General features: G+C 44.5%; 1 protein-coding gene across 3 annotated transcripts in view; it reads right to left on the bottom strand.

The window, feature by feature from the left end:
- Positions 1-14592, bottom strand: part of FAM124A (family with sequence similarity 124 member A) — a 55860-nt gene extending 41268 nt beyond the window's left edge. Inside the window, exons 1-2 of one of the 3 annotated variants that reach the window (XM_079136168.1) lie at positions 14253-14591; positions 6191-6222 (exon numbers count right to left, since the gene is read on the bottom strand). In XM_079136168.1, coding sequence (XP_078992294.1) covers positions 6191-6222; positions 14253-14260 — 40 coding nt within the window. In that variant the 5' untranslated portion in view covers positions 14261-14591. Of the gene's footprint in view, positions 1-6190; positions 6223-14196 lie in introns of all 3 variants that reach the window. The other 2 variants (XM_079136166.1, XM_079136167.1) reach the window with 2 other exon arrangements.
- Positions 14593-14812: the final 220 nt, after the last annotated feature.

Here is a 14812-nt window from a genome sequence, read left to right as displayed (position 1 = left end):
CAAGGGCAGTTCACAGACATTGCAGCCCCAAGAAAGCCATAGGGTTGGGCTTCATTGGACCTGTAGCCCACGGAAGCTCTGAGGCAGCAGTGAGGACATGAGCAGGGAATAGGGCCTGAGTCACTGGAAGGACAGATTAGGAAGTTGGGAAAAGAAAGCTAAGGAAAAAAGAGAGGAGAGAGAATTTGAGGTCCAAGCAGGTTGAAGAACAAATTCAGAGAACTCTTGCTCTTTCTTTTTAGTTTATTACATGTTTCTGGGCTCAAATCAGCAAAGTTCATGGCTACTCCTCCCTAATTTCCACAGATTATAGAACTCCTCAGAATATTGCCCAGACAGAGGCTGGGAGACACCCTCTGTATCGATTCAACTCATCTTTGACAATCTGTGGGGGTTTTGTTTTTGGTACTGGGGACCGAATCCCCAGAGGTGCATTGCAACTGAGCTGTTGCCACAATCCTTTTTATATTTTATTTTGAGACAGGGTCTTGCTAAGTTGCCACGGCTGGTCTTGCACTTGTACCCTCCTGCCTCAGCCTTCTAAGTACCTGGGATTACAGGTGTATCCCACCATGCCCAGCTTCCATTTGTACTTTGAGAAGTACTGAAGCCAAGTTGTTTTCCTGGAGCTGTGGAAAGGTGGATCAAGCAGGCCTGGAGTGTGGACAGTGACATGGGTCCACAGCTGTGTGGAGCCCACCAGGCCAGCCAGGGCACACCAACCTGTGCACTGCAGCAGCCTGGACTGGTGGGCATTGGCCTGCTCTGCATAGCACCCATGGTCCCTGAACCCCTGAGCATTCACAATTCCATGATCTCAACCTCTGGCTTCCCTGTAACTGGTGGGAAAATGGAAGTGAGGCTGACCTGAATGGGATAGCAGGGTTAGCCAAATGCATTAGTACTTTTCCAAACCCTGATTAGCATAAATTGGGACCACCAGCATCGACCCCAGTGCTATTCAAACCCCTAGACTAGCACACACAGTGGGCAAGCCTTGCTGGGTCTCCTCTTACCCTGTGGGAGTTCTGCTGCTTTTCACACTTTAATAAATCCTACTTACACTCACTTGTCTTTGTCTGTGGATTTTGTTCTTCAAATTCATGAGACAAGAACCCAGAAGGAAGAAATTGGAGCTTCTGGGGTCTGCTGCAACACTGGAGGGCAGAGCCCACCATGAAGGGCTGCAACGTGTTTCTCAGCTGCAGAGGTCTGCGGCTCGTGCAGACCCCACTTGCCAGCAGCAGTACAGAAACTCCAGTTTCAGTAGAAAGAAAGAAAACCACAAGGCATTTCTGTTGTCATCAGCAGTTTGTAAGGTGCCAGGTAAAGAGGTAATGACTGTCCTGAGTTTTGAGGTGAAACCATTTTAGGACTGAATTTAGGACAAGTAAAGAAGGTTCCTTTGGAACAGCCTCAGATAGAACTATTCATTCTTTGATGATATCTTCTCAGCATTATTCTGGGGCTAGATATCCTTAAGACATGTGATACATTCCTAAAAATGTTTGAGCTCCTGGCATCTTCTAAGAGTAATTCTCCAAGTATAATTACAATCTTTATTTAAATGAAAATAGTCAATCACACATGATGGGAATTTCATTAGTATTATGTGGTATTCTTTTTAAAATATATTCACTCATTTATTTATTTATTTTTATGTGGTGCTGAGGATCGAACCCAGTGCCTCTTGCATGCAAGGCAAGCCCTCTATCACTGAGCTACTGCCCCAGCCTTTATGTGGCATTCTTTTGATATTTTTTTGTTGGCATAATTATTGTTTTTCTTTTATCCTACTTATACAAGTTCCCCTTTTATTCAAATCACTTAATAATGCAAATTGTGTATTATGGCTTGATGATCTTCTCACCGGATTTCTGGAACGGCAACCTAAAATTCTGGAAGTATAAATTAAACTCATCTTCCTTAGGACACAGCATGATTTACTGAGAACTCCAGGGTGCCAACAGTATGTTTAGCTCTTCAGGAGGTGTAAAGGAAAAGCCCGATTTCTCTGGTAATCTGAGAAAGGCAAATGGACCAACTGTACCTGGGAAAAGTTCACCCAAACAAAACCAAGCGCCTCAGCCCCTCCCACCAGAGTTGGATAGCAAGTGACAGAGGATGCAGGCAGTAGAAGTGGGATTCCAGGCTCAGTGAGGCTGGGGAAGAGGATGATGCCCAACCATCCACGTGCCCTCTTCTGCTCTAGACCCAGGCATTTCTTGGGGGGGGGGGAGGGGACAAAAAGCAGCTGCTGTATTTTAACTCCTGTCTCTACCATCGCTGACTCAGGCAGCTCACAGTGCAGAGAAGCTCTGATGGGTTCTTAGCAGTGCTCAGGGCAGAGCATGAGAGGCCACTGGAAAGAAGGCCCAGCCCTCCAGGTTCTTATTCAAGAGAGAACAAAGATAGAGAAAAGGTACTGACTTCTCCACCCTCTCCTCTTTCTTTGCCCTTCTTTCTTCTAAGATGTTCATATCTTAGCATCCTAGAGCTTCTGGAGGGTCCTTAGAGGCATCCTATCCAACTACCTCATTCAACAAAGGAGGAAAAAGAGACCCAAAGAGGGTGTGCTATGCTTACCCTTGGTAGGGAGCAAACTTCAGGGTTCACGTGCAGGAGGCCTGGTCCCCAGTGTGGGGATGGGGAAAGTGGTAGGACTTTAAGGGAGGGGCCTACTGGGAGGTAAACAGGTCATTGGGGGTGCTATGCTCAGAAGGGATTAATGTACTTCTTGTGGCACCCCAGTTAGTTCCCCAGTTGTGGGATGCTACTAAAGAGCAACATCCTGCCCTCTGGGTCCTGCCTCACCAGCCAATTTCCTCCACATGCATCACTGCAATGTCATATGAGGACCTTGCCAAGCCAAATGGATACCGATGCATGCTCTTGAGTCCCCCAAACCGTAAGCTAAATAACCCCCTCTTCTTTATAAAGTGACCAGTCTCAGGCATTTTGTTATAACAAAAGAAAATGGACTAAGACAGAAAGCATGTGGCTAACTTATGGTTAAACCAGACCCAGAACTTACATTTTTTTCATATTTTTTACTGGTATATTATAGTTACATATAATTGTGGAATTCATTGTTACATATTAATATATGAACACAATGTAACAAAATAATTTGGCCCATAGCATTCCCCAGTACCTCCCCTTTCCCTCTCTTCCTCCCTCCCCTTGGTCTCTTTCCTCTACTCTACTGGTCTTCCTTCTATTTTCATGAGGGGTGAGAACTTATAACATCTCACCACATCACTGTTCTGTACCTCTGTCTTAGAAATGACCTTTCTTTTTCTCCTGTCAGGGCAGGCAGCATGAGAAGCAGCCTTCCTGCACTCTGAAAGAAAAGAACTAAACAGAGTGACTGGTGTTCTCTGCAGGCAGCTCTCGAGGAAATTCCTAGTAATGAAAACCCAGCTGCAGAAAAATAGGCATCAAGGTCAGTACTGAGGCTGGCGACCCCAGGAAGCTCCTGGGTTTGAGCTCTCAAGCACAAACAGGTAAGGGAATGTTGAGTAAGAACCCCTCACAGACATAGTAAAGTCCATTTTCTAGTAAGAAATGATTAGCATCGATGCCTAAATCCCCACCAGGAACCAGGAATCATTCGGAAATAGAGCATTCCATTGAGAGAGGTTGATACTGGAGGTGAGAAGAGAAGGAGATGCAGGTGCTGTTCCTGGACTAACAAATAGGGTCTGTGACCCTGCAGCTGCGGGGCAGTCCTCAACCCTGCTGGTCATGCAGAAGAGTGGCCTTGCACTGGTGTCCTTCAGGACAAATACAAACTTATCTCCCTTTCCCTACTCAGACCCTTGAGTATGATCATCCAGTTTGTGGTGAAATGTTATTTTAACAATCTACTTGGAAAATACTTCTTATATTATTGCAGCATGGCCAAATCTATGTTTTAAAGGGTGGATAGAAGACTCCAGATTTAATTTTTTTTTCTTTTCAGAAAGTTTACTCTGTTATATTTCACTGATTGCTCAAAGGGCTTTCTCTTGCATGTGGGTAGGGACAGGATTTATGCTCCTGGCTGGTGCTGAGGCAGGCAAGACCCACCAGTATCTACCCTCCTTCTTTACTAACTGAAATGTCTGGGGAAGAACAATGCAATCATAGAAAACAATGTTGTTCAGAACCCCTTGTAACTAGAGATATACACGTAACCAAGATCTAGTCCAAAGAGATAAGAGTAACTGCTGGGTAGAGTCTTTGGAAAAACTCCTTAAAAATGGGGATGACCCAGCTGGCAAGTGCTCTCTGAGCTTCCTTTTTCTTTCTTCCTGCTGAGAAAAGGATGTAATGGCTATTGTGCAGGCAGCCTTATTGTAACTCTGAGGCAACCCTGAGGATGGAAGCCCAAAGCTGAGAGTGGTGTAGCAGAATGACTGGAGGAACTTCCACACCAGACCTGCACTACCTCAGTATATTGTTTTTTTTTTTTTTTTTTTTTTCTATCATAAAGGAAAACAAATCCCTACTTGTTTAACCATTTTTTTTGTTGTTGTACTTGTAATCAAATACATTTCCTAACTGAAATACACACACACACACACACACACACACACACTCACACATACACACTCACCAAGAAGTCCCATTTCTGAAAAGGGAGGTGGGAACTACAACCAGTGAATATTTAAAGAAAAAAGGAAGAGCAATAACAGGGTATTGATCCCAGCTGTACTAAGAGGAATTCCAACTCAGACTGCAATTAAAATAACTGAGAGGAAAACATCCCAAACCAAATTACCAGTTTCGCTGACTTGAGAGGTGCTTTGTTGTGACCCAGAGGACTGATTTGAGAGCTATGAACTGAGCAAAGGCTTCATGCAAGTGTTTTAGAAAAATCATTCTTAAAGAAATGTAGCCTCTGGGCCAAACTAAGTGGAATGAAAATGGCAGCAGGGAGAGAGAGAGTTCAAGAGGCTGTCTCTGATTTCAGGAACAAAAAAGCTCTGGGGGATGAGCGCAAGCCACTGGAGCATTGTTTTCATGATTACTAATGGTTCTTAATAACTATGGGGCAATGTTGGGTCTCCGGTTGGCTAAAAATGATCAGAAATTGCTCACTGCAGTTATACTAATAACTAAATATAATTTGACACTAAATTACAATTCCAGACATGCAGCTTTCCCACAGTCCCTTATTGCAAAGGGAAACTAAGCCAGAACATCAATAAATAGAATAATCCAATTAAGTGTCTCTTCACTGGGGAACTATTCAGAATTGAGAGTTTAACAGGACAGTGAGACAGGGCAGAACGATTCAGTATTTACTAATTTAAAAAAAAAATCAAGGCTCTTATTTAAAAAAATTATTTTTTTAAATTTAAAAGTAAGGATTGGGTTGATCTGAATGACTTTGATGTAGTGATTTTAATCACTATAAGTTCTTTATAGACATTAGGCATCATTTCTCATGAATACATTTACTTGTACTTTAATATTAAATATAAATACCTTTTAAAATGTTCAGAGCATCTTTATAAGCATATTCACAATCATTTTTACCATATATAATGATACTTGTAAGGCAGGAATTACAAATACAGAAAGATGGTTTGATAAAATGTCTACATTCGTTTAGCCTTATTGAAGTGGAGAAATGAGAGATAAATCACCTAACAATAGCCTATCCTGGGTGTTGGTGGTAACACACTTAGCAGGATTTTTGTCAGAGGTAGACATCTCTGTATTGGAAAAGGTGACATTTGCCTGCAGAGGCAGAAATACAAGGGAAGACATTTGCCAAGAGATCCGTTAGAGCAACCCAAAGGTTGCAGTGGCTGTGCTGCAAGTTGCCTGTGCTCCAAGCTCTTTGTTAGTTTGTGGGAAGCAGGTACTGAATGGACGGGTGTCCAATGGAGGAGTTAAAGCTGCTCTGTGAAGATGTTCCTAGAAGCATCTGCAAGCAGCTGATAAGGCCTGGGGCACATCCTTCAGGCTAAGTTTCTGTAGGGGCAGGAGAGGCATACCTGGTACTGAAAGCAAGGTATGATCAAATTCTCCAGGAAAAGCCTCCACTCCCAGGGTTCGAGCTTCCTATATTATTCTTTACAGGATCCCTTTGTTGTCGTTACTTCCTATTAAACATGTACTGCATAGAGTCCTCTGTGGCACTGACCCTGACGGGGATTGTCTGCACAATGTTGAAAGACATTTAAAAGATACTTACTACTGGTGGAGGACAGGTGGCTGTAGTCAGACCTGAAACACAAGGGCTCAGTATTAGTAGGAATACATATCATTTTTCTTATCTGCATGACTTATTCAAGCTACAAGTTTCAACAGTGTGGAATATCATTTGACTGGTAAAGAAATGTCACTATTGAAAACTACAGTGCTAAAGTTTGTTCTGTGCAAACTAAAGTTATGTCTGAATTTGAAAGCAAAACTTTGAAGGCACTTGAGAAATTGGGGGTCCTTCATATGTGCTCTGTGGATTCCTCTGATGAGACGATGGGACCCTCTTAATTTGCTGGCAAATTTTCAGATGGTTTGTTTTTCTGGGGAGAAGGGTCCAAAGTTTTCAGCAGATTTACAACCCCCCAGAGACTGACCTATGGCAGATGAGCACCTTTGAGTGTTCCCCCACGCTGTGGGGAGTGTTCATTTGCTGATGTCAGCCAAGGATCCCTGTGGGAGAGGACAGAACCTTGGCCACCAAGTTGCCCACAGAACCAAAGACACAGGGATGCTTCCATGGATTTCAGTTCCACTGAGAAGAAATCCTGCTGGATCTTAGAGTAACCAGACATGGGCTGTGGTGGGGAAGGGGAAAGGCAGAGTAAGGGCTCTGTGAATGGCCCATTTGGATTTTATCCTGAAAAACCCGCGGCTGGCATTGAGCCGCTATGAGAATGGGAATCTGGCCAAGGATCTGCCTTGCTTAATCTCTGCTAAATTTCTGCCCTACTTGCGTGGCTGTTAAGACTTCCCTCTCTGGCAAGGAATTTGGTGTAAAAGCTGTTTCTTTTCTCCCCCCAGTGCCCCATAGTTATTCTCAGTAGGAAATTAATCACTTAAGCGCATAGGGATTTATTCTGCCCGGGGTAGAGAGGGGACATAGTTATGCAAATAAACTGCTTAATTATGTTTAATTTTATAGATATACACTCCTTTTATTTCCTTAGACTCATGTTGCCTTTCTTAAATCATCCAATTTTCCTTCCACTGAGCTTCTGACCACATTAAGAAAGTACATACAAAACTTAAAAAAAAAAAATCACAAGAAGTATGCCTCTTACTGGTGAAAATAATCTGCATCTCTCAGACCAAATGATGCACTGATTTATTATAGAGGAGCCAAATGGGAGAAAAACAGCATGTGGTTTTCTTTTTCAAATGAAATATTTTAGTAGTCATAGAATCATTGAATTTTAAAACTGGAAAGAATAACAACCACTAACATTTGCATATCTCTTTATATATTACAAACTGCATTTGCACCTATATAATTCAGTTTTTAATTGGTTAAGTGAAAAGCAAATGAGGTACTATTTGTAAGGAGACAGGAAGTGCGGACTGTTAAGGGTTTGGACCGAGTGTGCAGGGTGGGTAGCGGGGGATGAGCTGGAAAGCAGGATAGCTTGGCCTGGGCATGGAAACATGCCTGCTCAGGGGAGACAGAAGCCATCAGTGATCAGCAACTTCCTGAAACCCAGCATTTGTAACCCCAGCACTGGCACTTTAAATTCTTTCTGGAAGGAGGCAGGGCATAAATGAGCTTTCAGACAATACTTAGCAATGGAACTATGGAGCAATGCTGTGAATGCCCAACAAAACATCCACTGTGGTAGATGCAACAGCAAAACCATTTTGTTGCAATATGATCATCTTAAGATGGCCAGACTTTAAAGAAATTTCATGACTATCCTCCAAATACAACATGTAATAAGAATGTGCAATATTACTATTTCTCTTGTATTAAAAATGTGTCAGTCTTTTCAGCTAGGATTTTCCAAATACTCCTGAAGCAGATGGGATTCACATATGCAGACGTTTTAAAGATCTGCATACAGATGGATATGTATGCAGAATGAAATTTACACTGGAAACGTAGTTCAAGAATTTTAAAGTGCAGTGGTAGTATTTTAGGACCAGTGCTAGCATAACTAATGCCCCTTCAAGAATCCCCTCACATCTCTTGGGATGAAAGGTACTGCTTGGGTTAGGCGTGCCAATTGGTCAGTCATCCACAGTCCCTCATCTGATCCAATTCCTTCCCCATACAGCAGCCAATCTTTGCAAAGCACAAATCTGATGGTGGTGTCTTTCACTGGATCAAATTCAAGCTAGTTAAAACACAAACCCCTCACTCCATGATAGACAGTCTCTGCCCAGCTCCATAGCCTAACTTCAATCCCTGTCCACTATTCAAACAGAAAGCAGAGGGAAAAGAGTCACCTGAACCCTTGTGTTGCTCCTTAGCCTCTGATCCTAAGTTGATGTAATTTGTACAGTTTCTATAATGATGGAGATGATTTTGAACTGCTCTTTTCAATTAACACCACCCCACCATGCTGCTACAAAACTCCTGTAATGATCATTTTAGAGGAAGTGATGTTCTATAATTTATTCAGCCATTTCCCTTTTATTAGCTGTATGATTGTTCCAGATTGTCCAGTTTTACAAAGCACAGTGATATTTATGAATATAGTTTTATATTTCTTTTCTTATCCTTAGAATTACTATGAGTGGGAACACAGATTAAGGCCAGATATGAATACTTTCATAGCTCTTAAAATATATTCCAAATAACCCCAACAGATCATTTACTGGAAATACTACCAGGAAAAGACAAACTGTAAAGCTTACAATAATTGTGTGCATAAATAGATGCAAGTAAATTCAGAGAACAACCAGATATCTGACCAGGGTACAAATGTTTGTACTCCTCAACATTTTAGGGTGGGAAGGAAGAGCAGTTGGGTACCTGCCTTAAGATTTGTTTATTGTTCTCACATCACGAGAATTTACCTGGCTAGCTCTGCATATGACATTCAAGCCTGCCACAATGAAGCATGAAAGGTGAATTCATGAATTTTAAGATGAGAAATTTCTGAACACATGATATAGATAGGCACAGTAATACAAAGATAATATAGTCTCTCACACCTAACACACCTAATATTTCCAAATATTTAATATCTTTGGCAATAATAAAAAGTTAAGATGTGGTCCCTTGATTGTTTTTTCAATTATGATTATACATGTAGAAAATATGTATAAAGACTTTTTGTACTTATGGTAGTTTATCTCTGTTAGCAGCCTACTTGCCAATTTAAACATATATTAATGTTATAAAATGGTATCTTCTTAAATTTTCTTTCCCAGGAAAATTCTGGCCTAAGAACTTTCCCATTTTAAAATGTATTCCGCCAATTTTTTCCCATTCTGCGTTTAAACTCCCAACTGATGGATTTTTAAAAATCTCTTAAGTCACAGTGAAGTATGAGTTGAAGGTCGCCAAAGAGGCAGGGCCTGGTATGACCTTGCCATGGATCAGAAGCTCAGTGACAGCTGACACAGAAGTGGAAGTTCATTAGTGCCAGACCAAACTCCTGAATGAAAATAATCCACTGGGTATGGTCACATGTGAGAAAGCAGCTTCGAGGCCAAATCCTGGAGACATGACTAATGAAAGTCATCAGAAAGCACTGACTTTTATTTGGATTTACAAGGAACTGCCTGTCCCTTGATTAAGGGATTCTGTTTCTGAAGCTGGCTTACACCATCTGCAGCTGATGTGCCAGTTCTTTCAAACAAAGTACACAGAAGCACAAGCCTTGCTTTCAGGTGGGTTTTCTAAAACCCACCTGAGTTTCAGTTTCAAAGTGACATCAATCACCACGAAAGAAGACAAGTGTTGGCTTTTAGTCTTCGTCTGCTTTAGGTGGGTCAGATAGCAAAGGTGGCCTTCCAAGCAAAATAAAAAGAGCAGAAAACAAAAATTAATTAAAACAGGTCAAACAGCTTCCTTAAGAAGCAAAGTCACTAGATGGGAAGCATGCTAGAGACCCAGGCTTCAATTCAAGTCATTAGAGAGTCATGTGCCTTCTGAAAAACAGTAATAATGATAATACTGAGGCACACCCTGCCATCTGTTGAATATTCTGAATGATGAGCAAATTGCTTAAGGTATTTAAAAGCATCAGAACATCTACTGAGATGAGTATAAAGAACATATGATCTTGAGTTCACCATTATTACGTAAGACTCTAGTTTTACCATTTGGAGTACTCTCTGTGACAATAATAATAACATAATAAGAAATAATTGTGGACTGAGGTTGATTTATTTCAGGCATTGGTCTTAGGGCTTTAATCCTCACAACAACCGAATGAAAGAGGTCTTATCACTGCCCCTACAGCACAGAGTGAGAAACTGAGGACAGAGAGAGGTTAAGTAACCTGCTCAAGGTTCCATGATTCCTAAGTAGAGGAGCTAGGATTTCAACATGGGCAGGCGCTCTTGCAATTTAACTTTCAAAGTGACCAGCACAGTCACTGCCAGTGGACTCACAAAATTGCTTGGAACTGTCTTTGCTCTGATAAATAGGACCTACCATTATCTTAGTCAATACCCTAAGTCTGTTGTTCCTGTTTTGTTCTCAGCCACCTAGCAACAATGTCCCTACCCCCAATTTGTGGTGATTCCAAACAGCCCCAGCTCTCTACCTGACCCTGGGTTTCTCTGTCATTCAGCATGGCCAGAGAAAAATAAACAGCAAATTCATCCCTGTCTCTGTAAATACATAATTACTCATCACAACTGACCCTCCCTCAACACTGCCTGAATGATTTCAAGTCTCCATCATTCTGTATGTGTGGTGGGGAGTTGCATTTACAGTGACTGGAAACCCCATCTTCCCTTCCCTCCCTCTGCTTGTAAGGGGAGGTGGGCCCCTCGGACTCAAAGCCCATCCATCCCCCTGTGGTCTGAAGACTGCTTGCCTCCTCCTCTTCAGAAAGCTGACATTACACACAATCATCTTTTCTACTACGTCTTTATCTTTTCCTTTTTTTATGGTATCCCTATGTCAGTTCTTTGGATCGTGTGACAACCCAGTGCGGTGGGTTCTTTATGACCAGACTTGAGAAACCACCAACAGTTGTCCAATTAGGTCCTGTGTTGAGGGAGTCCCCCCCTCGCCTCACTCTACTCTCTACTGCCTCTCTTTTCTAGATGAATGGCTCTAACTGTCACCTTTTCCTCATCTTCGACTCCCTTCTGGTGTCACTCTACTCTGGCTTCTGCCTCGACCACCCCATTGTCAAATATCCACTTCATTGTCTCCACTAATCTAAAGACACTTCACATCTTGACTTAGTAGCACAGCTGATCTCTCCTTCCTTTCCCCAAAACTCAAACTTCCCTTGGCTTCTAGGGTATCACATTCTTCTTTTATTTCCTGCAGACTCTTTCTCGGGCTCCTTCCAGTTCATTCTCCTTTACCTGACATTTAAACACTGTGGTTTTCTCAAGGCTAGTCTTAAAGGCCACCCGCGGCACTGAGTTGTCACAGGAGTCAATGAGCCAATGAAACACTGAGAGCCTTAGAACAGTAGGTGGCACTTAGTAAATGCTAAGTGATGTTCCTGCTGACCTTGAGTTGATTGAATCTCTCCCAGTGTTTGGTAGACAGTTCCCCAAAGATCATGTCATCATGCAGACCTCTTCTTCCTTGAATCCACCCACACTGCTCACTCATCATTTTTACTTGGCTATCTCCCAAGACTTCAGACACGAGTTGACCAAGAAACATCTCATACTATGTCCAAACGTGATTTGGAAGGGACCACCAGCTACCTAGAGGATCGGATAAAAAACAACTTCTCATAAACATTTGCAAGCTGCATTAGTTTGCACACAACTTGAAGCAACTGATGGACCCCAAATTAAAGATCTCTGTCATAAGGATGTGTCACTTGAGCTGTGTCTTAAAAGAAGGGTAGAGTTTCACCAGGCGGACAGGCATGCCAGGAAGAAAGGGCACAGCTGGTAGAGAGGACAGCTTGACAAAGGCAAGGCTGCAGAAAAGCTTGACACATGTGGCAAGGTGCAGGTGTAAAGGACTTGTAGAGAAACGGGGCTAGTGAAAGGAAGAACTCCATAATGGCATATTTATTGGCCATGTTAAATTCTTGCACTTGACAGCATAGTCATAAAAGTTTGGGAGTGAGACAAGATCAGATTTGTTTTAAAAATAATAGTGAAAGCAAACATAGACTGGGTGCTTTCCACGTATTTTATACTCAGTCTCCACAGGTCGCTACAGGAAGGCTGGATAGAGAATGGGGCGGGGTAAGCTCCAGAAAAGTTGGAAAACTAGGAACAATTCAAGAGATATAGAAATATATGGCAAGCACAAGACTATTGAGCAGGCACTGCAACTCTATTATTTAACATGCCATTTTATCTTTATTTTTAGCTTAAGGATGCTAGCAATGCAGTAAGGATGCTTTAAACAATTCTCTCCTGTTACAGCCATACTTTGTAGTAACAGAGGCAGAGAATAGAAGCTCTGGTCAGCATGATCAGTGTCCCCTCCCAGGAGTTCTGGCAGCTGTCAGGCTGATTTCTGGTTCCGGTTCCTGGGGTGATGTCACCCTCTGGATCAGGGCTTTCTCCCCCTTCTCTAAGGCAGAGCCCTTGGAAACTTTTTCAAGGTCTGTTTTAGGTAAAATTGAAAATGAACTTTGTTTAACTCAGCTACAAAGTAGCAGGTCCATCCTGCTTTGTTTCCTTCATTCGAGGTCCAGGGGTGGAGGAAGTCAAGGTTCTTTCATTAAAGTTGATAATAAATGCTGAGGATGTGACTGTGGCTCAGTAGTAGAGGGCTTGCCTAGCATAGCAAGGCTCTGGGTTTGATCCTCAGCACCTCCAAATAAATAAATAAAGTTGATAAATGCCATATATGCAAAGTGTAAGAAAAAGTAATTGGGTTACTCCACCATGAGTGATTCCAAATTAGGATAACAGGAAAGCTCATTGCAGAGAAGCTGTAAAGTCCCAGATTTGGGCAAGGGGTGGTGAGGGGGCTGCAAGGAAGGGTGGGGTTGACAGCAGGAAGGACTGTGTGGGGGTCAGGTCGGAAGCCCCAGTCCATTTTGGACCCACACTCTTCCTGCCCTCACAAGGTTGCCAAACACTGAGATTAGCTTGAAACCTCCCTGACCTTTCAGGAATGTGGCTTTCGGTAGACTGGGCAGCTCCTGCCCTCTTCCAGGGTTATTCCAGATAGGAAAAGACACCCTTTCCTCCCAGGTCAGCACTTGCATCCTGCACTCTGCGCTGACTGCACGAGAAAATCCTCTAGAGATAGGGGCTGGGTGGAGGCCATTACAAGGACATTCATCCCCGAAATGGCCTTTTGTCTCATTCAGGAAAACAGTGCTGTCGGCAGAGGACTAATTAAGTCTCCAAAGGTTCGCGCTAATTATTTGAGTTCGTTGAAGCGAATAGGACCTTTTTTTTTTCCCCCCCAAACAAGCAGGGTCAGATAACAGCACCTCCTCCATTGCGCCGGTACCCGGGGAAGCGGTCCTGCTGGGACAGGTACACTGAGAGGCGAGGAAGTTCGGGGTGGGAGGCTGGAGGAAGTCGAGGAGGCAGCCTCAGCAACATAGAATGAAGTCCCACACTAAAGTCGTAAAGTGAGAAATGCCATCCTTTTAGCTGACTTCTGAAAGACTTCGGTGCCTGCCGGGCGTCCCACCCTATTCCTGCGGTCCCCCATCTTCAGAGCAGCACTTCTGGGGCTCCGGAGTTACAGGAGGAAAGTCCTCCCCGAAGGTTGAAACAAGTGCAAGCGCATCTTTATTTAGTGTCTCTAACGATGATAAGGGGACACTGCATCGGCCTAGCACTCAGGTGATGGCGGAGGGCAAGTGGGACTGGGATGGGATTACACCGAACCTCAGGTCCTACCACTTTCCAGCCCCTGAGGTGGGACCCGCCCTGTCCGGGCAGCCAAGGACCGTGAGGCTCTGCTCCCCTGGGCGACACGGAGGGGCTGGTCCCCCGCCCCCCGTAGCCCCTAGAGTATTCCCGGGGTCACGGTGCTGCGCCTCTGTGCCACCGCAGCGGCGCCGGCTCCGCCCTGGGGATCAGGAGGGTCCCAGGCGGCCGAGGAGCCACTGCAACTCAGAAAACACCCCCGCCCGTGGCCCGGCTCACCCTCCGGTCTCGGCGCCCGAGTCCACGCACTCCTCCTCCTCGCCGCCGCCGCCCACCTTCGCATCCATGGCGCGCCACCCGGCCGCGCTCCCTCCAGGCCGCCCAGCCCAGCGCAGCCCGGCTCCAGTCGGCCCCGCTCCCGGGGAGCGTCTCCCGGTTCCGACTCCCGCAAACAACTCGGGCTCTAGCAGCGATCCCCTCGCCGCGCCCTCTCCCGGCAGCGCCCGGCCGGGCACCAGCGGCCGCACCCGCCCCGCCCCTTGCCGCTCGGCCGTGAGAGCGTGTGTGAGCTGGGCGCACGGGTGAGCGCTAGGGTGTGTGCGTGTGCACCAGGAAACCGCGCGCGCGCGCGCGAGGGTGGTATGGGGCGAGTGTGTGTGTCAGGATGGGTGTGAACGGGGGTGAGCGCGTGTGCACGGATTCGTGTGCACGAGCGCATGTGAGCCCTGGCGTTTCGCTTGTTTGTGTGTGGTGCGAGCGCTTGAGTGGGGAAGAAGTGTAATGTCGCGTGTCTTTATGTGCTGGGGTGTGGTGCGTATTTACAGTTGCATATGCTCGTGTATGTGCTGGGCGCTTGTACCCATTTGTGGTATGTGATCGCTTGCGGAAGGTGGCG

The sequence above is a fragment of the Sciurus vulgaris genome (assembly GCF_902686455.1).
Source record: "Sciurus vulgaris genome assembly, chromosome: 4".
Lineage (NCBI taxonomy): Eukaryota > Metazoa > Chordata > Mammalia > Rodentia > Sciuridae > Sciurus > Sciurus vulgaris.
Note: the sequence above shows the minus strand (reverse complement) of the source record. Positions and strands in the feature narration are given on the sequence as shown.